The sequence below is a fragment of the Gambusia affinis genome, linkage group LG11, assembly GCF_019740435.1.
Source record: "Gambusia affinis linkage group LG11, SWU_Gaff_1.0, whole genome shotgun sequence".
Classification (NCBI taxonomy): domain Eukaryota; kingdom Metazoa; phylum Chordata; class Actinopteri; order Cyprinodontiformes; family Poeciliidae; genus Gambusia; species Gambusia affinis.
In genome coordinates this window covers 3,889,865-3,915,399 of record NC_057878.1, presented here as the reverse complement: position 1 = coordinate 3,915,399, position 25,535 = coordinate 3,889,865, and the positions used below count along the sequence as shown (strand labels likewise).

Here is a 25,535-nt window from a genome sequence, read left to right as displayed (position 1 = left end):
CAGGTGGAACTGCACTATCCGCTGAGCTCATTATAGGAGCTTCTATTTAGTGGAACGCTGGTAAAAATGTTGTTAAAGCTTTAACAGAGGAGCCATGTTGTGATGATTTCCTGAAGGTGGAGTTTCAGAAAGAGCAGGAGCTTCTTAACGAAACAGAGGCCCAATTTCGAGGTGTTAAATTGTCATATTTGACTCATACACAGCAATGTTTCAATAACTGAAGGTAACAGTTTTTTGATCATGCCATAAAAATGGTACTATGTGCCTGGAATATGCATAATGCTGCCCCTTTAACCGCCGGAGCAAACCTGAAGCCATATGAAGGGCACATGGTGCTTCATTTACCTTTTTAATATTGGCATTTAAGTGCTAAACACACCATATAACCTATAGGATGTGTTTTGATTGGTGAGAAAGCCCTCTGGGTACCTACTGAACAGTGTCTTCAACCAGTAGGGTAAACCCTCACAGATGACTTTATGTGTTCCAGCTGCAGAGGGCAGCAGGTTTTAGAGGAGGATGAAAACTATTTGCAGTGAATATGTCCACCTGCGCTGCCTTGGCTTTATTTAACTACGCGTCGTAAATCCAACAGTGCAGCCACCAGTCACTTTATTCTGCAAACATGCTGCAAAACCAGCAATTGTTCCAGATTACATTCAATCCTTCGCAATACCCTGAGTGTGGGTGTGTGCATGCAAGTGTGTGCGTGTGTGTGTGTGTGTGCGTGTGTGTGTGTGTGTGTGTGTGTGTGTGTGTGTGTGTGTGTGTGTGTGTGGGTGTGCGTGTGTGTGTGTGTGTGTGTGTGTGTGTACAGCTGCAGTCTTATTTATGTTGGAATCAATTTTGGTAGTTTCCAAGAATATTTCCACATGCAGCGAGAACTAGCTTTCTCTCTGGGTGAAACTGAATCTTCTCAACCCCCCAACCTCACCCCCCGCCCCTCCCGCACCGCACTGGCCCAGGACACGTTAGCACAGCTATCTCTGAGAGAGGACCATCGATGACATAATGCATTCCAGGGATACGAGAAGGCCCTTCCTCTGATCCGAAACCAAAGAACGAGATGAGGAGATGCAGAAGACGGGACAAAGCGAAAAACCTGACAGAAGAGGTGATGTTGGGGGAAAGGAGTGTGGGGGGGACAGAGAGAAAAAAATTTGGAAAAAGGAATGCGCTTCCAGTCTATGTGTGTGTTTACCTTTGGGAATGTGTGTGTTCATTCCTCTGATAAGAGTTTTTCCTCCCAACTAAAAGAAGCTTTTACATCAGAAAAAAAAAAAAAAACACACACACTGATAGATTAAATCATGAGAACATGCAGAAGAAAGAAAAACAGGTCGAGAACGGGGGTGGAAGAGAGAAAGACTGAAAGAAAGAGAGAGGTAAGCGAATGATGGAAGACAAAGTGCTGATTCAGTTCTCTGCATGTTGATCCATGAGTCAGAAAACCCAGAGAGGCCAAGGGTGTGAATGTGTGTGTGTGTGTGTGTGTGTGTGTGTGTGTGTGTGTGTGTGTGTGTGTGTGTGGGTGTGTGTGTGTGTGTGTGCACGCATGCCCTTGTGTGGTGGTGTGTGCGTGGGCGTGTGTGTGTTGGCTGTAACTCAACCCTAACATGGGAAGCTCCTCCAACATCTGACAATCATTACTAACCATCAACACACACACACACACACACACACACACACACACACACAAAAAGTGCTTCAGTTTGCTGCGTCATACTCAGGTTTAATGGACCAATAACGGGGCTGTTAATGCAACAAGCCCTGCCTGGGTCAAAGGTCGCCTCCAGCCACTCAATCAGTTACGGGTTCATCCCAGTCCTCCCAGCATCATTGACCCGCTTCTGTGTTTAGGCGGATGTGGAGTTTTCCCACGACGCCCGCGGTCACTAGAGGAAAAACTGATTTGATCTGAAAACCTGAATCAGAGAGAACGACGGTTTTGCGACCAGACCTGGTGGCACATAAATCTAATCACTTTTGGGGGGGGGGGTTCTCCCCCAGGGGGTTCAGAAGATTGTGAGGATGAAGGAAAAGCAGCTGAAAGCTCAGCAGCAGTCAGTCAGAGTGACATTTTACCGTTTTGTGACAGATCCCTGTGTTACCTTCACCCCACGTGTCAGTCCCAATCTCTGCACTGTTCCTGTTTCTAACACCTTCCTTTGAACCATTGTTTCTCCTCTGTACTTTCCGTTAACATGCTTCGATACAGAACTCTGTGAACCACCAGCTTCTTCAGCTCTGGTTTTGTGTGTGTATGTGTGTGTGCGTTTGTTTCTAATACCTTGTGGGGACCATTTTCCTGACACATACCACGTTTTGGGGACCCACTGCTCCTTGTGGGGACTGAAGCCTGGTCCCCACAAGAGGAAATGCTGTTTTTGGGTCAGAGGTCAGATTCAGGACTAAGGTGTGAATTGAGTTTTGGATAGGGTGAGGTATGTAATGGATAGGGTTAGGATAAGGGTAAGAGTAAGGTTTAGGCTGTAGAAATGAATGGAAGGCAATGGAAAGTCCCCACAAAGATATCTGCGCAAGAGGAGTAACAAAGAGGAGAACGTGTGTGTGTTCTCCTCTTTGTTACAGGTGTCCATCACCGTCCTCTGGACTTGTCCAGTCAGCAGATCGTGTAACTGACTGGCCCAGACTGAGTGACCGTTTAAAGGCTCGGGAAACCTTAGCAGGTGTTTTGAGTTAATTACCTGATTAGGCTGTGACAAAATGAGTTTCCATTAATGACCTTTGCCACAGGATTCTAATTTTTCTGAGACTGACTTTTGGGATTTCATTCTCTGGAAGAAACAATCATCAAAAAAATTACAAGAAAAAAAAAAAGCTTGGAATGTATCAGTCTGATAATTTTATACAATATGTGAGTTTCACTTTCTGAGATCACTGGTCAGACATTCTGGCACAGTTACGCAATATTCTAATTCATGAGATGTACTAAAATACTTAAAAATCACTCAAACACCACAGTATATTAGAGATCTGCTGATGTTGTACCAACCTTCCAAACCTCTCAGGTCTTCTGATTCTGGTTCTGGTTCTGCTCTGCATCCCCAGAACCAGAACCAGAACCAGAACCAGACATGGAGAAGCAGCTTTCAGCTTCTATGTAACACAACTTCCAGACAACTGTAGAACAGCCGAAACACTGAGCTCCTTTAAATCAAGAATAAAAACCCAGCTGTTTAAAGTCCCTTTTGAACCATAATAACTGGAATATTGATCGACATATTTGATGGGAACTGGTGATTTTGATTATGGCATTTGACAAAATGTAATGTTTGTAACTGGTTTCACAATTGGTGACCGTACAATGTTTTTATGCTTTCATGTTGTTCTCATATTTTCCTGATGTAAGGCACTTTGAGCTGTCTTGCTGCTGCAATGTGATATACAAATAAATCTGGATTTGATTTTTGATTTACTAGAATAATAGAGGACAAATAGTCTCTTTAAGGTGTTTTACGAAATGTGAAATATATTTTCATTTCATGATTTTATCTGTTGACTGTATCACACTAAAGGAAAGACATTTGTTTCCAAATGAATGCAGGTAAACAGACGTTTTCCACAGAATCATTTTTCATTTAGCTGTGAGGCAACCAGCAAGTTGCTCTATGTCTGTAAATAACTGTCTAGTGCAACAATTCCCAGACTTTTGAATTCAAATAGCAGCTCAGTGCATGTTGAATTTTCTCAAGGTCCACCGTCTGCATAGCAATGCTATTAAGGGGTAATAGAGCTGGATATGATCTCTTCCAGTTTGCTGTGCCATGTCATAAAAACAAACATACAGTGAAAAGAAATAAGTACTGAATGTGTTAACTCTTTCTCAGTTTAAGTATTTCTAATGGGGCCATTGGCATATAACTCACACCAGATGTTGGCAGAAACCCAAGTAATCCACACATAAAGAAAGCAAAGCAAGTTCACAAGTGAGGTTATGGGTAAAAATAATAATAATAATACACAGAGTTGAGTTCTCACCAAACTGTTAGCTGTTAGCATTATGTCCTGTAAGTCCACCATCTTGTCTCTGGTGGTCTTACATGGTCTTACCAATGCTGACAAGGATGGAGTTTGATCGGTTAACTGCATTTCTTCCTTTGAAAAATGATAGATGTGGTAGTGCCAATTTAGCAATTTTTCTATTGCAAAATTTACTTCATTTAAATAGGAAATGTAATTGAAATTGCATGTGAAGGAGCTTGTGCACGCCATAAGTCATTAAAAATCATGTCAATGACAGTTAGATGAAATATATTCACGCTCATCATCTGTCAGCCAATCAGAAGAGACAGTCGGCGTCTTATTCAGGCGTTGGAGCGACAAGCCCCGCCTACTTGGGAGCGGCTACGCAGAATTTTGGGGAAATTGCAGTCGATGATTTTACATTACAGCGATGGATTCAACATGTTAAAATGACACCCATCTTTTACCGAACTGTGTGAAGCTGAGAGACTCTCAGAGCTCTGCTGGAGCCAGCTGCAATAAAAAAATAAAAATAAAAACGTCGTCCTCCTCTTCGTTTTCATCTTTGGCGACGTCTGGCTGTTGATCACGTGACTCTTGTGATGTGGAAAACAAATGGTTTTGATAGGCCAATGACTTCTTACCCAAAAATTATGGTTTTTTTTTTTTTCTTTTCAAAATTGCCCTGTTTCCATTAAGCAAATTCATTTTCATAATGTCAATTTGCAGTTAATTCAAACAGGTGCAATTAATCCAGATGATGAGTGGTGGACCGAAGGGCTTTTTAAAGACAAACCAACTGGTCTGCTCAGTCTCTGGTAGGTTTTCAGCCGATAAAATGTTGATACATTAAAAAAAGATGCTGTACATCTTTTTAAATAGATACTTTCCCACTCAGTTTGACAGGTTGTATAAAATGTTCTGGTTCCATTCACGTAAAACACAGTTAATGTCTTAACTATAGCAAGTGTCTGAATGTGAGTCTATTGAACAAAAACATAATGTTTCACTTTCTCCATGTTTACATTTTTGATTTTGAAATTAAATCTTTATTACTTTTTTTTATCATCAGAGATTTTTAAGGAAAGTTAAAAATGACGTTCTTCATAACGTCCTTAAGACTGTTCCAGTCTTTGGAACAATCTGTGAGGTTTCCTGGATCTCTAAATGATTTCAAAACTGTTTTAAAAACTCATATTTTTATACTGGTGTATATAGCGCCATCATTAGGCTAGCCTTTGTGTTATGACTTAATTAACACATCTCAGCCTTGTAGTTTTCTTACAGTTTTGTGTTATTATTCCCTTCATTTAATTTCCTTTAGTATACCTGTAAAGCATTTTATCTAAAGCGCTTTGTAAATAAACAATGATTTGAAAAAAAAAAAAGACCCTGGAGGCCATTTTTCATAGGCAAGCTAGGTGACTGCTTGGGGCCTCCTAGCCACCAGGTGGGCCAAAGCTGCATGTTCAGCCTCATCTCAGTAAAATGAAAACAGCATTATTATGTAAGATAGACCTTTTGGAATTTCACATCATGTTGTAATGTCATTCCCTTCTCAAAACACACCTGGATTATTGCTTTGATTCTTTCATGCACGTTTGAGAAATCCTTTAATCTCCCATGGCAACCATTGAGCTATGCAAAACGCCTGGGATTGACCTAGCTCCGCCTTTGAGAACAAAGCTCCCAGTATTCGGGCAGCAATTAGCAAACACCTGGTGGAACTGTGCATTAGCTGAATTCATTATAAAAGCTAATTCTCAGTATAACGCTGGTAAAAACGTTGCTAAAGGGTCAATAGAGGAGACATGTTGTGATGACTTCCTGAAGGCGGAGTTTCAGAAAGAGGAGGAGTTTTTAAAGAGACAGAGGCCCAATTTCAAGGCATCAAATTACAAAATCAGATCTCTTTTAAGTCCATCCATCCATCCATCCATCCATCTTTTTTCTAACACCCTTGTCCCTAATGGGATCAGGAGGGTTGCTGGTGTCTATCTCCAGCTACGTTCTGGGCGAGAGGCAGATCACTCTGGACAGGTCGCCAGTGTGTCACAAGGCAATACAGAGACAAACAGGACAAACAACCATGCACATGCACACACACACACACTCACCTAGGGAAAAATTAGAGAGACCAATTAAGCTAAGATCAGTCAAGTTTTTGGACTGTGGGAGGAAGCCAGAACCCACCATGCACAAGGAGAACATGCAAATTCCATGCAGAAAGACCCCAGGCTGGGAATCGAACCCAGAACCTTCTTGCTGCAAGGCAGCATTACTACCAACTACACCACTGTGCAGCCTTGTGGGTTAAGTCATATTTGAAATATACAACATTTTTATAACAACTGAAGTTAACAGTTACTTGATTGTGCTATGTACTGGCACTATGTTGCCTGAAAACACATAGAACTGCTTCTAAGATGTAATCGATGGTGGCATTTCAGTGAGCCACGTAAGGAGTTAGAAATTTCTTCACTGTAGATTGGGCCCCCGCAAAACTGGAAACAGACAGGCGTATATATCCCATGACACTAAAATAGACAGAAGACTAATAACTGCATCCAATAAACCTTGAATATATAAGTGTAATGCAGCCTGCAGTGGGATTACTCCAACTTTAGGTGGAGGGAAATGCAGCCAGTGAGTGCCCCACACTTACTCCTGTAGATGTAATGGCACAAGCACCCAGGAGCTTTCCGGGGCTTAAGCAATGTTGACTTTTCATCAAAAAGGAATCTGTTTTTTAGTGCAGAGGATCAGGGAGGAGGAGGAGGAGGAGAGGTGAGCATGGCAGAGGAGGAGGGCCTGAAGAAGAGGAGAAGAGGAGGAGGGTGGTGGTGGGAGTCTGCATAAGAAAGCAACTCCACCCTTGCTCCGGCTGCAGGAGCAGAGAGCAGCAGCAGCAGGTCAGGTCCCGTCCTGATTTGGATCTAAACTCACCGAGCACCGACTGGACCGCCGTTCCTTTTCACCGCCCCATCACCTCCCCCCCACCCCGGTCATGCTCTCCGCGGGACTCTGCGTGTCTCTGCTGGCCGTGTCCTGCGCCGTGTGGCCGCCCGCTGTCCGGGCGGCTGCCTGCGAGCCGGTCCGGATCCCGATGTGCCGGTCCATGCCGTGGAACATGACCAAGATGCCGAACCACCTCCACCACAGCACGCAGGACAACGCGGTGCTGGCCATCGAGCAGTTCGAGGGGCTGCTGGGTGAGTTCAGGGCTGCGCTCATAAAAACCAATTAAATATAAATCAGGCGTTTTCTACAATATCTGGATATATTTTTAGTTTTAGTTTAAGTGTTACGTTTAGGGTTTAAAAAAAAAAAAAGTTTTCAAAGTTTGCTTCAACTTCTTCATGATAGATCCTTCCAAGTTCCTTATTTTGGTTACAATAGTATGATATTTGCTGGGCATCTTAATATTTATTATTTAAGTATTCGCATAAATCATCTTAGACAAAAAAAATAAATAATACTAAGTATTTTCTTTCCTCCCTCCAAACAAACTCAATGCTCAGCGCAAACTAAAAAAAAAAAAAAAAAAAAACATCTTTAAAATATGAGTTGGCGTCCAGTTTTAAATGTCTGGGATTTTAATCTCTGACTAGTTTTCTTATTCAGCACATTACATACAAAGTTTTTTTGTTTGTTTGTTTTTTTTTCTTGGAAAGAAAAAAAAAGCTTTTTCTTTTGTGTAAAACAGAAATTGTTGAAATAAAACTTTGTTGCCTATTAGTGAGACCAAATTTCTCATAGGAGTGTGGGCGGGGCCACTGCTTTTTTTGTTGTTGTTTTTCATGGGGGTTTTTTTCCACTGAGGCACAAAACAAAAATATGAGACAACAACAAATAATATTAAGTGTTAATGTTATTAATCTAAGGTTTTTGGGGTGTTTTTTTGGGGGGGGGTTTTGCTCCTTTTGCAACTTTAACTAGACAGGATTTTCAGGTTAGCAGAAACAAAAAATTGAGAGTAACATAAATTTCACATCTGGGTAAACAAGGCATTAATTAAATATCTATCTGGTGTCATTTTAAATACATTTAATATTTTTTCTCTTTGTGCAAAATACAAAAGTATTAATAAATCAGGTCATTTTTCAGTTTTGACTCAGTCATTATAAACTTTTCCACCCGTCCATCTATCATGTTCTGCTATTTCTGGGCTCAGCTCGGACGCAGGGCCAGCAGCCTGTTAGGACCAGCTCCCCCTGGAGGAATCCTGAGGTACTTCGGCGACGTTCGCACCAGGCCTGTTTGGTTCTCTATAAAGAAACTCTAATTTCAACTCTGATGCGGACTAAAGAGAGGAAAAAAAAAAAAAAACACTTCAAGCCTTTGTGTCTGTTTGATAAAAGTGACGTCCGGTGCAGTTCGCTTGCATGTGTGAACCCCAGGCGGACCGGACCGGAGACCGCTCCAAAAGCAGGGCATTCTGGGTAAATACAACCTAAACAAACGCAAGAAATGGCTCACTGGTTTTCTAAAAGACAAAAGAGAAATCCTACAACTGCTAACTTCAGATACCACTCCATTTTTGTTGACATTTCGTGAAGAAGGAAGCTGTTCTGCGAGGTTTTCGTGTCGTTTCCTTCAGAGGTTGTTGGTGTAGCGCCACCACAGGCGAGAAGAGGAACAGGTTTTTCAAAGGCTTTGGTTTGTTCGACTCAGAGAACCGCAGCAGCAGAAAATATGACGATGGAACCGAGTCCACCAGTCTGTTAGGTGTGAAAACACCCTGAAACAGAACCTCTTCTCCCGATCCAGAAACGGCAGTTTTCTGGACCGTGTAGGTTCTTGATCTGATGAAACCAACAGGACCAAATTCTCTCCATAAAGCAGAGACACGACCTGGAGGCGAAAAAGGACTGATCCCCTCAACGTCTTGGCTGCGACTATATATTGTGTCCATAAAAGTTTTGAACAGAATTGGTGACAAAGGGCAGCCTCAGCGGAAACGAGCCCGACTTACCGCCGCCTCCCTAGTCAAAGCTCAGACACAGATACTGACATTTCTACAGCTGAAATAGTTAGAAGTGATTAGGGCTTCGATCTCCAATGAAAAGTGTAGCTCAAATTCTAGCTTTTTGTTTCTTTGCAAAGAAACGTATTTGTTACGTAAACCTGGAAGCCAAAATTCTGAGAAGTTGTTTCTTCTTGGACAGAAAGAGACGGAGGGATTAGTGAGGCGGCCTCATCTTTCTCTGGTTTGCCAACTCTGGCGGTCGATGCAGAGGAAAAAAAATCTTCAAGGTGAAATCTTCAAGGTGAAATCTTCAAGGATTCAACTGTTTGAGGTCTTTTTAAATGAAACACAAACAAAAGCCTTACAGTGCAAAGTCTTTATCTTTTATCCACCGCCGGTGTGATTCTGTTTGGTTGTTAGCACGACTACAAACATCCTGCTGCTTTCACTGAAAACCAAACTTGGGCAAATTAAATCCAGAGTGAGTCACGTCCTAAGAAAAGGAAATTAAATTTAGACAAAAATAATCAACCCCCAAAGGAAATGGATTCATGTTTTTTCTGTTATTTTTGACCGGGTAAACATGCTGCACCCTTTTCATTATGTTATATATCTATATTGATTAAACGATTTAATCGATCAGTCGATTAAATCGTGTAAATAAAATTGACACAGTCTGCAGATTTTCCATTTGACCCATTAAGTCTTTTTAATATCAGATTAACATTACATGAAAAGTTAGTAATTTAATGCTTTTATAAAGAAAACAAACATGATATTGCCTAAAATGCAATAACACGGCATTCTTCTAGAGAACATTTGTAGAAAAGGATAAATCTGCAGTTAAAACATCAACATGTGCAGACCTGATCTGATGGTTCTTTTTATTTATTTATTTTTTTGAATTAGCTAATTGGATAGCAACAGGTGCTATCCAATAGGAGATTTTCCTGAATCTGAATCAAGTGAAGCTAAAACGGATACTTCAGGATTTCTGGGTACAGATACAGACATGGAAAGTTTTTTACTGTTATATGAAAAATGTATTTATTTTTCTACAGTTTTGGTTTTCTCACAGCTCTGAGTGAGTTGTTCTTTCAGCAAACAGCCGATTTTTATTGAGTTTGTGTTCTTCAGCTAACGATTAATCGGCCACTAAATTAGTTGATGGCAACTTTAATAACAAATATTCATCACGATTAATCATGATGAATATTTGTTCCGGCTGCACCCAACGTGCCCCTGGTTTTCAGATAATCAGGTTTCTCAGAACCTGCCAGGTACCGATAACCCTGGCAGGGAAAACAAGGCCGTGCATAAACCGAGACTAAGCATCTGAGCCACCATGATGCATTACACCAATCCCACAGATATAAATCATGTGGCTCTGCTCTGCTTCTCTGTGTTTTGTGCTGCCGGTTTTGGTTTCACGCAGGATCAGCCTTTTCAGTCACACTTGAGCAAAAAGCAACCAACCCATGGAGATGGGCAGGATTTTTTGTTTAGTTTTTTTTTTTTTTGGTCAGATATTTTAGATATCCGCATGGCTTCACATTAAAATAGTGGTGGCTGGGGCGTGCTCCAGTGGCGTAGAGGGTAGCGCGCCCCACGTTTGGAGGCCTTCAGTCCTCGACGCGGCCGTCGCGGGTTCGATTCCCGGACCCGACGACATTTTCCACATGTCTTTCCCCCTTTCCTGTCAACCTACTGTTGAATAAGGGACACTAGAGCCCACAAAAAGGACCCCCTGGTGGGGGAATAAATAAATAAATAAATAAATAAAATAAAAATAAATAGTGGTGGATGGGAATTAGAAGTTCAGTGATCAAAACCGACAGACATGGAATGTGACGATTTTTTTCAGCAGCTATTTGAGCCAATACACTGTAAAAACACAAAATCTCAGTATTTTAGTCTAGTTTCTGGTGTAAATATCTTAGTACATTTAAAATAAGACAAAACCAACTTACAAGTAACTTTTCAACTATAAATAGGAGCTTGATTTAAGTCAATTACTCCTTAATATTGATGAAAAATTACTAGTTTTTCATCAATAATCTGGAAATAATTTCCAGATTATTTCACTTCTCATATGGGAAAAATGTCTCATATTAAGTATAATTATCTGCCGATGGAACTAGTACTTTTTCATCAATATTAAGGAGTAATTGACTTAAATCAAGCTCCTATTTATAGTTGAAAAGTCGGTTTTGTCTTATTTTGAGTGAACTAAGATATTTACACCAGAAACTGGATAACAATACTGGGTAGATCTGCACATTCTGCACACACACCAGCTAAGTCTATAGACCAAAGATATTTGACTGTGTGAGGGTTTTCTTTGTTTTTGTATCGACTTATGCTCCTTATCAGGACATATCTCAGGGAGAATAATAAATGTTACTTTCTTCTCTTGCAACAAAATGGAGAACTTGATTTGGCTAAGAAATTGAGGCTTTTAGTTTTCCTAGGGGACGAAACGTTGCCGTCTGCTGTGCTCGTTGACGCTTGTTTTCTGTTGCCTGCGCACATCCAACTGGATTTGGAACATCTGATCCTCAAGCAGAAAACTGGATGAGCTGCCAGGAAATACAGTTCAGTTATCCGTGCTGCTTACTGGATGAATCCCACTAACATCGGTAAAGCCTCGTGTGTGTTTTTCTTCTTTTTCCCACCAGCCTCTGTGCGCACCGAATACTTTTGAGGATTGGGATTTTCATTAAGTGGACATTTATGGTTCAGATTTAAAAGGAAAATGTTTTTCAAATTACTTTAGAAAGTGCTCTCCAATTCCTTCCAGGTATTGCAAAAGGAATTGTTTTGTCACATTTCGGACAACGCGCTTGGATATTTTGATTTTAAAATGAACTGAAAAGGTAGCCGCTCTCTGGATGCGAATTTCACCAGCTGTACTGAACTACACCATTTCAGTTTTGTCCTTCTGTTTAAGAGGAGAAAGCCTTTCTTCTCTTAACCTCTAAAGGTTAAACACAGGAGGAAAAAAAAGAAGAAAGATTTTAGGTTTTAGATAACCGACTAACAACACAGCAACTGTTGAAGGAAAGCCGAGAGAATTTCTATTTGCCGGCATAGAAAGTGTGGAAGGAAGAACTCTGGTTTCACATGTTGGACTGCATGTGAATCGCAGAAAACGTGCACTCTGTCACCCTTGGCATTCCACCCTCCTCACTGAAACATGGTGGTGGGAGTATCATGCTGTGGGGATTCTTTGGGGGGCCGATAGACGGAGGTAAACACACAGCAGTCCTGGGAGAAAACCTGGTGAAATCCTTAAAACATCCAAGAATATGACTGAGGTTCACCTACCAGCACAACAATAATCCTAAAGATATCACCGTAGCAACAATGAAATGGTTTACATCAGGGGCTGTGAGAGAGCTAAGCTAAGCTACCAACCTAGCTTATCAAGCTGTGAGAGATTGAGCAGCTAAAGCCTTTCCTGTGCTTACATCCCCCAGAATGCTGTGCGGTTCTGGCACAAAGTTCAGTGAAATTCTAAAACATCCTATTGGAAATATTTTCAATTGATATTGATCACATGTCAATGGCGACATATGTTATTGATTTACTGTCGAGCCTTGGTTTTTAGCCTTGGTTTAAGTTTTAATTTGGAGTCTTGTATTCTGAATAAATTCTAGAAGAACAGTGGAAATTTGAAGGAATTCAAACCCTCCTGACGTTTTGGGATTAGCGGAGCGCAGCTGAGTTCATACGAGTCTTAAAAGTTGCAAGTGAGAAAACTCCAACTAAAATCAGAACGTCCTGATGAGAGACCCATGACCCAACATTTAGGAAGCAGCTTCAGGTTATGAGTTCAGCATCTTTCTGTGACTTCATTGTGAAGCCAAACCAAGCCAAACCTCAGGCATGCTCTTACAATAAAAAGGCTGATTTATCTCCCACCCTGTTTTGAACCTCTTCTGGTTCCGTCTTGTTTGAAATGTGCAGCGGGGTGGTAGTCGCGGTAACCATCCCGCTGCACCTCCTGCGTGCGGTCGGTCCGCGGTTCCCGAATGCAACACGCTGCTCTGCTGTAAGAGAAGTCCTTCCTGCTGAGGGGAAAAACCAACAACTCAAGTTCAAATGAACTGAGCTGAGACTGAGTAAGCATCCTTCAAAAATGTTTCCATTTAGCAGATGTAGGAGCCTCTCGGGAGAGGAAGGAAGTTGGTTTATGTTCTTGATGTTGTACCTCACTGCCATCCATCCATTCTCGTCCACTTCTATGAAACCGGGTTGTTGAGGCAAACTTGGACGCCTCTTTCCCCTGGCAAAGCTCCAACTCACTTTGGGGATCCCAGAGTGTTCCCAGGTCAGAAGGGATAAATATTCCCTCCTCCGAGTTTTAAGCGGTGCCTGGAAAACCTCCAATGGGAGGTTCAGTGGAAGACTACCTTTTGATGAGGAAGTGCTCTACAAGCTCCCCACAAAAAACTGAGTTCCTCATTCAATCTTGAAGGCCAAGAGATCAGGTGAAGAGACGCATTTCAATGTCTCTACAGGAAGTCGCTCTTAGGGTCAAAACGGGAGCTGGGCAATTAATCAATAGCAATATACCTCACCATAAACACATGATCAATGTCAATAGAAAATAAGTCCAATAGAATGTTAAATAATTTCACTGAACTCCGATCCAGAACCAAACAGCATTCTGGGGGATATTGACAGAAGAAAGGAAGGTTGGTGGCGTCAACCAACTCACTCTCTTTCTTTAGTTACCTAGCAACAACCTGTTGAGTAACTTGCGCAGCAGCAGTTTCATATTTCGCCACCGTGCCTCAAAACTGCTTTAAATAATAATAATAATAATAATAATAATAATAATAATAATAATAATAATAATAATAATAATAATAATAATGGCGTGAAGTGAAAACTGTGGATAAAACAGAAAAAGTTATGTCATCAATTTGGTATTACAGATATTTAAAAGTAAAAACTAATCAAGAATTATCGACTAATACAGAACCTCTATATCGTGATACGTTTTTCAGCCATATCAAGTCCTACTAAAAACCCACCTGTTTAGAAATACCTTTGATTCATAGTAACTGGAACATTGACCAACATATCTGAGGTATATTTGCTTGATTTTGACAATTGCTTTAGATAAAATATAATGTTTTACTTGCTTCATAATTGGTGACTGCATGATGTTTTTATGGTATAAAGTACTTTGAACTGCCTTGTTGCTGAAAAAACTTGATTAACAAACAAAACATATGAATAATTATCAGGATGATGCTTCTATCTTATTGCTGTTGCTTAATATAACACAAGAACCTGTGAACTCCACTTCAGTTTCAGTTAGTTTTTACCTTATAATCACCCTGGTCCATGCTTTGGATTTACCACAGAAACCCAAAGCACATTGATGTTAAAGTGGAAAATAAGTCTCAATTTAACATGCAGAACAAGAGACTGAAAAAGGTTTTCAAATTTTTCATTTCACCAAGTAATTAGTATCAAAAATGACTTGAGCAAATACAAAAAGCAGTTTTCAATTGATGATGTAATCTATAAAGGATGTGAAAGCTATCCAAACCAATCAAGTCATGTGAAAAAAGCAATTTAATGGTTGATTTTAAAAAATAAAATAAAAAACTTTATGGTTTCCTGTTCTGTCAGGTACTGGATGCAGTCCAGATCTACTCTTCTTCTTGTGTGCCATGTACGCCCCAATCTGCACCATCGACTTCCAGCATGAGCCCATCAAGCCCTGCAAGGCGGTGTGCGAGCGGGCGAAGTCCGGCTGCGAGCCGGTGATGAAGCGGTACAACCACAGCTGGCCCGACAGCCTGGCCTGCAGCGAGCTGCCGCTGTACGACCGCGGAGTGTGCATCTCACCTGAGGCCATCGTCAAGGCAGACGGACCAGGTATTCACATAATCTTTCATGAAATGGCTGATGGGTAGAGGACATTCTGAAATTATCTTCTGCACAGAGTAGTCAGGGGTGTAAATTGTAGTCTGCCAAAATGACAGACAGACTTCAGATTATTTTGTTATTTTAAAAAAAAACCAGTCAAATATGGAAAACTTTCTGTTAACGTGACCCCTGGTGTAAATCATAAAAAGTTTCTACGATACTTAATATTTATTTTATTTCACGATGATTTCATTTGTTTGTAAAGATATATAAATAATAAAAGTATGGGGTGCTGTAGTGGCACAGGGGTTTAGCACAACCCACGTATGGAGGCCTCAGTCCTCGATGCGGTAGTCGCAGGTTCGATTCCCTGCCTGATGACCTTTGCCGCATGTCTTCCCCAGTCTCTCAGTACCCACTTTCCTGTCAGTTCACTATCAAATAAAGGCAACTAGAGCCAAAAAAAAACCTCACTAGAGCCAACAAACAACTACAGCCAAAAAATAATAATAATAAAAGTATCCATCTGCATCAACCAGACCCCTGAGGCCTAAACAAAATAATTCAGACAGTCATTAATGGGCCCCACACCATACATTGGACACTCCTGCTAAATACAAATGTGCACCACACTTTTAGGATTTATGTTTTATAAGTCATAAAAAATATATATCTATTTTTTTTTAAGTACCCGTTCCATTGGCTAGTTACTTCACTTATAGCGAGACATTTTCCCCTTGTAATAGGTGAAACAATAATCTGGCAATGCAGCAAGTACTTTTTTGTCAATGTGAATAAATTAACAAGCTCTAGTATCTTGCTGAAAAATTACTTGGAGTTTAGCTTTCCCTTTTTTAAAGTGTAATAAGACATTTGCATTAGCAACTAGACCAAAAATACTGAATATTTTGTATTTTTGTAGTGTAAAAGTTGTCCCATTCAAGTAAATCCCACAAACTGAAGGACCTTTATGGGTTAGTTTCTAGGCTGCTTCTGAACTAGCATGCTATCTCTCTCTCTCTCTGACAGACGTGGCCCGTTTTCCCAGAGAAACCGAGTCCTATCAGCGTTTTCAGCCGCGTTCCTTCTCCTGCAGCTCTGTTTTGCTTTCCTCACAAACAGATAGCATGAGTCATTTCCACTCCCACCGACTTTCTCAAAGAGCTCCTTGATAGTCGCAGCCCACTCGTTTGACACTCAGTAAAACCCTCGCTGTCCTTGGCCTCTTTCCGAGCGGAGCCGGGAGCGGGGAGTCCTGAAGAAAAAAAAAACTAAACTAAACTAAACTAAAAAAAACACAATCTCATCCTGATCTCCTCGACAAAACGCCCACGGCCCGCTGGACGTGGCGGGGGCCTCTGGATTGTCCTCTCGTTGTGATTTGGTGAAACGTTCAAAGTGTTCCCCCGAAGTCCAAAAGCAGGCACGGAACACGGCGGGGAGAACCACGAGCTCACCCAACCACCCAACCGAGCTCATCTGGCTTCAGCCGAGGCCGCCCTGATCCGATCCGCAGCTGTGATTAAACGTCGCGCAGACGGTTGGAATCGTGTGTGGGATTTCTTTAGATTCTGGGTTTGATTAAAAATGTTGCTGCAACGGGACTTTCTAGAAGGCGGATCTGAGCAGCAACTTTCTTCCAACGAGAACCGAAAGCAGCCTGGTGCCTTATAGTCACTTGGTGATCTGACGTCTGACAGGTTTTGATCAATCTGTGACATTTAGCATCAAATCTATCTCGAATGTTTCTTCCAGCACACCAAACCAGTCACACGTCATTTCATTTACTCTGTGTAGTGACAGGACACACGTTCTGCCTTCCTTTTTCTATAGAAGAAAACCAGCTTCTTTGTGAAAAAGTGAATATTTTCCCTCCATGTTTCTGCAGACCCATACCTCCAGGACCCCTCCAGGTGTAACCCAGGTGAGGTTTTAAAATTGAATAAAATATATAAATAAACAACAAAAGATTATTTTCTTATGTAGAACCCTCCAACAAGAGATAATAAAATAATATAATATAAATATAAAGTGCTATCATAGCAGTGCTAACTATAGACCTTGTACACATGTAGGCAGACCTTTCGGAAAACGCTGCATCATTTAAAAAACACTATTGTTTGGTCTCTGAAAAGGTCTTATCCACATTAAATTGCATAAATACACCCTTTGTGTTATTTTAAACATGCCAAAACCGTAGGGGGCAGTGTAGTGCAAAGCTAAAACCTGCCAGCCAATCAGAATTCTTCAAAACAACAATGACTTCCTGGTTGGAGTTCTACATGTCACACAGAAGGTTCATTTGTGTGAACAGAAATATAGACTGAACTATTTTTAAATGGTGGAGTTTTAATACAACTTTTCCACTTCCGATATGATACCAATATTGCATCTTTGATTATTAGCCAATATCAATATTGGCCCGATAAGAAATCTGCAAGTATCTGCAATATTTTTATTTAGTTTGTAGTGTGGAATGTTAGAAAAGGTTTGAGTGATGTCATCAAGTGGCATCACTCAAATCGAGAACAGTAGTCCACAATAGATATAAAAAGAAACTTATTAACCAATGGTTCTCTGTAGGATACAAGCTCTGGTGGATAGAAATACCGGGGCGGACTAAATGCTGGAGCGGAATACTTCTATCGCCATGCTAATATTGGAGATTTTAGATGCAGACTGACATAATCCAATACTTTGTTTTTTGGCTGATATCTGACCAATTTCCAATATCAGTATCAGATTGGGACACCCTTACTTTTAAAAAGTGCATTATAAAGTTAATAAAACACAAGACAATGTTGATTTGGGAACCATGACAAAGCAAGTATGTTTATATATTGGCGCATTATTCATCACAGACTCTAGTACATAGAACCATAAATCTCTGTTCTCTCATGTATACACGCAAACACAGTTACAAAGTTTTCACAAATCTCCACTTTGATCTGAGTCTTTATAAATAATAATTTTTAGTGGTATAATCCCAGATGAAGGGTCAAATCACATAAAAATTTATTCATTTTCCCAGCTACGCTATGTTTGGACTCTTAATCAAACTCTGCTTGTCCATCACAGAATCCAGTCCAGACTTTCCAATGGACCCCAACAACTTTCACTGCCAGGGAGCAAATGGAGGTGAGGCCCCACCCTCTCTTCATCTCTTTTTTTCCCATTTCAGGCAGGAGAGAGAAAACATATGACTGAGATTTGAAAATTTTTCCTATTAACAGCCTATTGTCGCTAATTAGCATCAAACTAACAAATTTGGACTAATTGCAAATGGAAAATTAAAGCAAGCTAACTAATTAATTTAGCATCTGGTTGTGTAATATAAATGCAGGCTTTAAGGGTCTAATGAAATGAATGCCAAATATAACCCAATAAAAATATTTTTGCTATGTTTCTAGTTCGCTGCAAATGTAAGACGGTCAAAATGGGACAGAAAACGTACGTGAACAACAACTATAACTACGGTGAGTGATTTGAGACTTGAAAATGTTATTTTAAAATGTGATGTATAATCATTAATATTTCAAGTGCAGGGCTGCACAGTGGTGTAGTTGGTAGAGCTGTTGCCTTGCAGCAAGAAGGTCCTGGGTTCGATTCCCGGCCCGGGATCTTTCTGCATGGAGTTTGCATGTTCTCCCTGTGCATGGTGGGTTCTCTCCGGGTTCTCCGATTTCCTCCCACAGTCCAAAAACATGGCTGTTTGGTAAATTGGTCTCTAAATGTGTGTGGTTGTTTGTCCAGTCTGTCTCTGTGTTGCCCTGCAACAGACTGGTGACCTGTCCAGGGTGACTCCGCCTCTCACCCTAAACGTTAGCTGGAGATAGACACCAGCACCTCCCAACCCCACAAGGGACAAGGGTGTAAGAAAATGGATGGACGGATGGATTTCAAGTGCAATGTATACAAGATGTAATACAATGTACAAATACAATATACAGTATACAAATTTTTCTATGCAAAAATCCGTCAACATCCAGGCTCCAAGTTCCTCTTCCAACTCCTAATCATTCTAAATAAAACACTCTGAGATCCAGGAATGCATTCTGTCTTTGGGCTTGACACTTCTATAGGGCTGTATGAAAAATAATTGGGCCAATATCAGGTAAAAGTATGATGGATGTGTATTTTTCTGTTGAAAGCAAAATTGGTTTCAAAGTGGTTTCAGTAAGTTGGTCAGTGAAGACATTAAAAATCCTTTATTCGTTTCATGTGTCTTTTAAATTAAGGTTTCAGCAAACTTTTGGTCTATTTAACATTTGACACCAGTAGGATTTGGTTGACATTTTTAACAATGTAAAATGAAACCTTTGGGGACCAACAGGGGGACCTTGAGGCACACCCAAAGAGACCATAATATTTTGATTTGGTCAAAGAAAATAAATCCTGCTCCATTGCATAGGGTTCTGATTTACCCTTGTATGGCAGGTTATTTTCAAAAGGTACTTTTAATCTGACAATCGTACCTCATTGGAACACATATTCTAATTTCTTGACTGCATATTGGAGGGAATTTGTCCAGAAGAGAAAATTTAGCTATGTTCTCTCGCTCTTCAGTCATCAGAGCGAGGGTGAGGGAGGTTAGAAATCGTGGCCTGGAGCCCACGGCGGTGGTGGACGTGAAGGAGGTGCTCAAGTCCTCCCTGGTCAACATTCCTAAGGAGATGCAGACCCTCTACTACTCCTCGTCCTGCCTGTGTCCTCCTCTCATCGCTGGGGAGGAGTATATCATCATGGGCTACGAGAATGAAGAAAGGTCCAGGTACGAGTGGCACAGTTATAATAAAAGTATCATTGCAGACATCTGTGGAACCTGGACACATAAAGAGTAAATGCATTGTGAATTCACCTTGCTATTTCTGTGTTCCAGTTTTTGTTCTTTGGCAATAACACTTGGCCTTCTTGTCCTTCTTCGATGTTTGATGCTGTAGATTACCATTGAAATGAGTCGCTCAGAAGTCCAACTATGAACTTTATTTACCTCTTAATGTTTCCTGTGGCTGTAGGTTGCTTCTGATTGATAGCTCCATTGCGCAAAAGTGGAAGGACAAAATGCGCAGGAAAGTCAAGGTTTGTACTGGACTTGATTACTCACATAAGATACTCTCTCCACTAGCCAGTTAGCAGGCAGAGCTAACTAGCCTCAAGTTAAGGCTAATTAGAGTGGGTGGAATATCATATGGTAGTATTGTACCTAAGCATACCAACCCTAATAAATTAGGATATTTGCTATTTCTTTTTAAAAATACTAGCCCATTTTCAATGAAGGTCATAATTGAAAAAAAAATTGAAAATATCTGTCAACTCTAAAACAGATTTTTACTGTGATATAACAATTTGTCATGGTGAATTTACTCACATTTCTGTTAATCCAAAACCAAAATTTTTTGTATTTTTTCGGCCTATCTCCCGTTACATTAACAAACATTTCTGTCATTAAAAACTAAAATTTTCAGTGTTTCTTCAGCACATCTCCTGGTACATCCGCAGACATTTCCGCTGTTAAAAACGCTAGTCTCCCAACGTCAGACAACTACTACCTCAGTTAACTATTACTCTCTCAAAGGAAAAAAAAGTTTGATTTATTTTACATATCACAGATGTGCCAAAAAGGTCAAAACGATAGTGCATTGTCCAGGTAGCTGCTTTTATTGCCAACCGTACAACAAACCAATTTTTGCGCCTTGTAAGAGTTCATTTTCCCATGATGCAATGCGTGAAGCAGAAAGTACAGAAAAAATTCTTTAAATTTTTACAGTACATAAACCCAGTACAGTGTACCTCTATATGCATTAATATGTACAGTGGAAACCATTTACCACAGAAGCTAACATCTCTTCTACACTCATCGAGCTTCAGCCAATCAGCACTAAGGAAAAAAAAAACTGGCACTCCTGGCTACTTTGGAAACACCAGCCAATAGTATGTCAAGTAGCATTGCTCCTAGATGTTGTAGTTTCCCAAGCTGCATTCCTTCTAAATATTTCCGAAACGCTCCACAAAAGAGTCTTGCAATAGGCAAACTTTCTGCAAATAGCTTCAAGTTGCATTCCACAGAAAAGGACATGTACTTAGAAAACTACATCTACTGAGATGATATTTGTTCTGAAAAGTTTGAGAGGAAATTTGTAGTAAAGGACAAATTTAGTCTCAGTTTAATATTGAGACTATATTTCTGAGTTGCTCCTTCACTTACTACTGAAAGCAGTAAGCAGGTGGCGCTCTCTTACCTGTTCATGCTGTCGACTCTCCTTGTCTCACAAGAACGGGAAACTCTTGTAGGTTTGAAGCTTCACACTTTGTTTTTTTCTCCTCTCCAGAAATGGGATCAGGCCCTGCAGGCATCCTCAGCATATTCACGCCGAAGTCGCCACTGAGATCTCACCCTCTGTCTGAATGCGTGTGTTGGTGTGTGTGCATGTGTGTGTGTTTGTGTTGATATTGCACTATAACAGGCTGTCGTAGCTGAATGTAGTTCATCTCTTCATTTTTCAGACTGATTGGTATCAGATTTTGGCCTTGTCATTTTCTTTGCACAGACATTATTCAGTGTGTTTTTGTCATTGTGTCTCTGTATGTATGTATATACAAACGAGTGGAGAGGCGGAGCTTTAAATATGTTGGCAAATGCATAATTCTTTTTTTTTTCTTCTCTTGTTTTCGGACCAAACGTTTTTTCAAAGGCAGCCATATTGGCTCGATTGCTCCCCTCCAGATTCTGATTTTATATAATCCTGGATGAGGCCCAAGTTACCATGGTGATTGACAGTGATTGAAGTGACAGCAAAGCCATGTGGGTTTTCTCATAATGGATGTGGAACCACGAACTGGACTTCACTCAGCTTAAAGATGAAAGAGCATTTACCAACACGGGAACAAGAACATCTACTGTTGCCAAAGATTTCTGGGTTCTGGATCGGAAACCCTCCTTTTTAGTAGACAATAAACTTAAATCAGCTGCTTACAATGTGGTCATGGTTCATATTGTTTAATTTCATGGGAAACCTTAAAGCTGAACAACCAGCTGCTCATAATTTACAAAGACCCAGAAACTGACGATACAGCCCCAGACGTAGTCTCAAATCCTAGACAGGGTGAGGTTGTTTGGTCTGTTTGGTTTTTATTAGTTAGTTGTTTCATTTTGTTGGTGAGTTCGACATGCAGACTGTGTGAATTTTAAACGGAGACCAATTCACAGGCAACTTCTTTCGGTGTGTTTTTTAACAGTTGCCAGGGTGACAGGCCTCAGGGTAGAAAATCTGAACCTGACTTTGAAGTTTGCACACTGCACGAACACAAAATCTGACCAGGTGTTTTTGGTCTAGTTTCTAATGCAGGGCTTAGTATACTTAAAGTAAAACAAAGGTAAATTACAAGAAACTTTTCTGCAAGATATGAGCTTTATTTAGGTAAAAGATTCCTTAATATTGATTCTAAGTGGAATTAGTATTTTTTAAATATTTTATAAGTTGTTCATAAATTAGTTCTCACCTGTTTCAGGTGTGTTTTTGTTTTGTCTAATTTCACAAGAAACCAGACCAAAGATACTGTGTAATAAATTCAGTGTAATAAAGAATTTAGCTGCTACTTGGAGCTGCGCTAACACATCAGTGGTTTTCAACCATCTTTATTAACTCCAATTTCATTACCTTTACATGGGAATTTTATTTTTTTACCTGAAACATGTCAGTTTAAAAAAATATTATCATCCACATGGGATCATTTCCAGAAATGATTTTATACACATAGAAACATCAGGAACAGCCCCAAATGGTGATTTTCACTCACTGGACCTGTAAGTAAAGCTAAACATGTAGCGTAGGACATGCGCGTATGGCCTCCACACAAGGTTAGCGGTAAACATGAGAAGAATGCGAATAACGTAAAACAAAAACACGAGTGGAGTGTTTCGTCCAGAGCGATGGCGAGGTTGAGCTTCTTCTCTGTCACATTGGACTACAAAACCAATAAACTACATCACAGCGTTGACTGAGAGGCACAATGGTTGATGTCTTTGAGATTATAGATCAAGATACAGATCGGTCTAAATGTCTCAGTGTTTTCGCTAAGGAGGGCAAGGGCCAGATTTTCACTCTGGACTTAATTTGAGAAAAAGGTATTTTAAGGTCCTCTAATTATGATTCCTGACCTTAACTGAGGCTTAAACGTTCTGCGTTGCTTTGTAACCTCCAGGATGAGTCGTTAATGCCTCTGGCTGTAAATTTCTCCTCTGAAGCTTCACTACAATTCACTACAATTCGAAATCCTTAGATGTTGGGACTTTATATTCTGCTTTTTGAAATCTTTCATATTGTCAAATGTCCTGTTTAGACGATTCATTGATTCTAAAGGACCAACAATAATGAGAAATGGGATGTGGTAGACATCTAATTTGTGATTTAATAAGAAGGAGGTAGTTACCTTTTCCCATAGCATACAGTTAATCCCAAAATTATCTGTAGACCTGGCAGACTTACATTTAAAATGATTTCTTTTTTCAGCTAAAAAGTTTGTTTCATATAAAGTTAGCATGATAAAAACCAGCCTCTTGTTCTGCACTTCGTGCAGAAGGCATGGACGCTGTTGAAGTTTTACATTTTATCCAGTTGCTAAAGTTTGGCAGTGAGGTATGTAATGCGCCCATTCAACAATTTGAATTTGCCTGCGCTGTAAAGAACCATCCTCCATTGGAGAGAAGGGCTGTTAATGTTAATTATATATTTAGAAGTGTGGTCAACACGGACTGCATACCTTTGTTCTCTTCCTGCGTATTTTTAGTAATGACTAAGACTAGCTGAACAAGCTAGTTTTAGCAATAGCAGCGGAGGAAACAAACAAAGTCACTAGTTAATAGCTAGCTATAAACTAGAATTGTAGTCTAGCTAGCTCTTTAGCTCCTGCCACAAATTCTCAGGTTGAAGTCCAGACTTTCTGCACCAAAACAATAATATTACTTTCAGTCTGCAGAAATTTGTGGTTAATATTAAAAGATTTGTTTAAGCCTAAATCTGCCAGGTTTAGGAATTATTTTGGGATTGTACTTCTTTGTTGATTTGGGGTCAAACTGAAACTGACATTATTTTCAGATCCATAGTTTCATTAGATCATGTGTACAGTTTCGATTCTTCTATATCCTGTATATAGATATATAGTTATGTATCCAGTATACATATAATTTTTGCATATCCTGTATGTATGTATAAGACCAGTTTTTTGTATTCTATAATTTTTTTATGTGCGATTGTATGTGTTAAGTTGAATATGCAAATGCAGAGAACCAAATAAAAACAATTTTAAGCAATTTTGATTTTACTTTTTTTTTTTTTTTTACATTTTATTTCAAATAAAGATGCAAAGTGAAAATAAATGGTCCACAGATTTCGCACAGTCTTTAAGTATAAAAGCTTTGTAGGATGTTTCTTTAATATGGGTATTTTTTGGATATGTGTTTTGAATTCTAGTGAGACGACAAATGTTCAGACTTCAGACTCTCAGGTCTGTTCTGGCCGTTTGTAATGTGTGTTTCTGAAACAAATGTTAAATCTGACTGGAAGTGGAGTTAGAAAACATGCTTCAGTACCCTTCAATACACTTATGAATATTTATTCACTACCTCTCTGATTCACTGCTATTAAATCTGGAAAACATGAGAAACTGAGCACTTTTCCTAATTCAAACTGTATTATTTGCTCTGTACAAACAGCTCAAATATTTGTGTGGCTAACAATACCTTTAAAATAAAAGCATTGTAAGTTTTAAAAGACAATTAATTATCCCATCAATTAATAAAAAAAACTTAAACCGGATTAATCACACTTTAGCGCTGCGATTAATCATGATTATTCACAATGTTCAACTTTCGAAGCCTGAAATGTACACGTTTTCAGAAAAAAATTGCTTAGAGGGGCAGTATTGTGTTTTATTTGTATTGTGTGTTAGTACAATCAATTAACTATATTACATTCAGTTATTTAAAAAAAGCCATATGTATCAAATATGACTGGAAAGAAATTTTATTTTCTGATTTAACGCCTTTAATTTGGGCTTCTGTCTCTTTAAGAAGCTCCTACTTTTTCTGGAACTCCGCCCTCAGGAAGTCATTACAATATCGCTGTTCTATTAATCCTTTAACAACATTTTCACCAGCGTTTCACTGAGAAGTAGCTCCCAAAATGAGCTCAGGTGTTTGCTAATTGCTGCTGGCTAGTCTGAAGGAGCTGAATCCACCTAATCGTTTTGCACAGACAGCTGAATAGTTGCCATGGGAGATTAAAGGATTTCTTAAACACATTAAAAAAATCAAGGCTAAACTCCTAGTATGTTTTTGATGAGGGAATAACATCATAACATGATGCAAAGCTATAAAAAGTAAGTTCTACAAAACACTACCTCTTTAAATCATAAATTTTCTTCCTCCCCACACATGTACAGTAGATATTCTTGGCCTGTCGCTTAAAAAAACTCATAATATTTGCCAGTTTGTTGAAACATGACAAAATGTGGTTCAAGAAGTTGAAATACTTTCAAGGCGCTGCAGAGGCAGGAAAACCATTTTCAGGCTGCAGATAAACATCAATCTGTCAACCTGGCGCATGTGTTGGATCCAGTCAGGCGCATAACGAGATGAAAAAGTGGCTCGGAAATCTGTCCTTGAACAGAGAGCTCTGTGTCGTGGGATCCT

The 25,535-nt window shown here is 39.9% G+C and overlaps 1 protein-coding gene across 1 annotated transcript; it reads left to right on the top strand.

The window, feature by feature from the left end:
- The first annotated feature begins 6,841 nt into the window (after window positions 1-6,841).
- frzb (frizzled related protein) lies at window positions 6,842-24,155 on the top strand. Its single transcript, XM_044132313.1, has 8 exons — window positions 6,842-7,199; window positions 14,606-14,854; window positions 16,734-16,769; window positions 17,924-17,983; window positions 18,256-18,321; window positions 19,412-19,616; window positions 19,861-19,924; window positions 21,175-24,155. Exons 1-8 carry the CDS (start codon window positions 6,995-6,997, stop codon window positions 21,229-21,231), a joined length of 942 nt encoding a protein of 313 aa, XP_043988248.1. The 5' UTR covers window positions 6,842-6,994; the 3' UTR covers window positions 21,232-24,155.
- The last annotated feature ends 1,380 nt before the right edge of the window (window positions 24,156-25,535 follow it).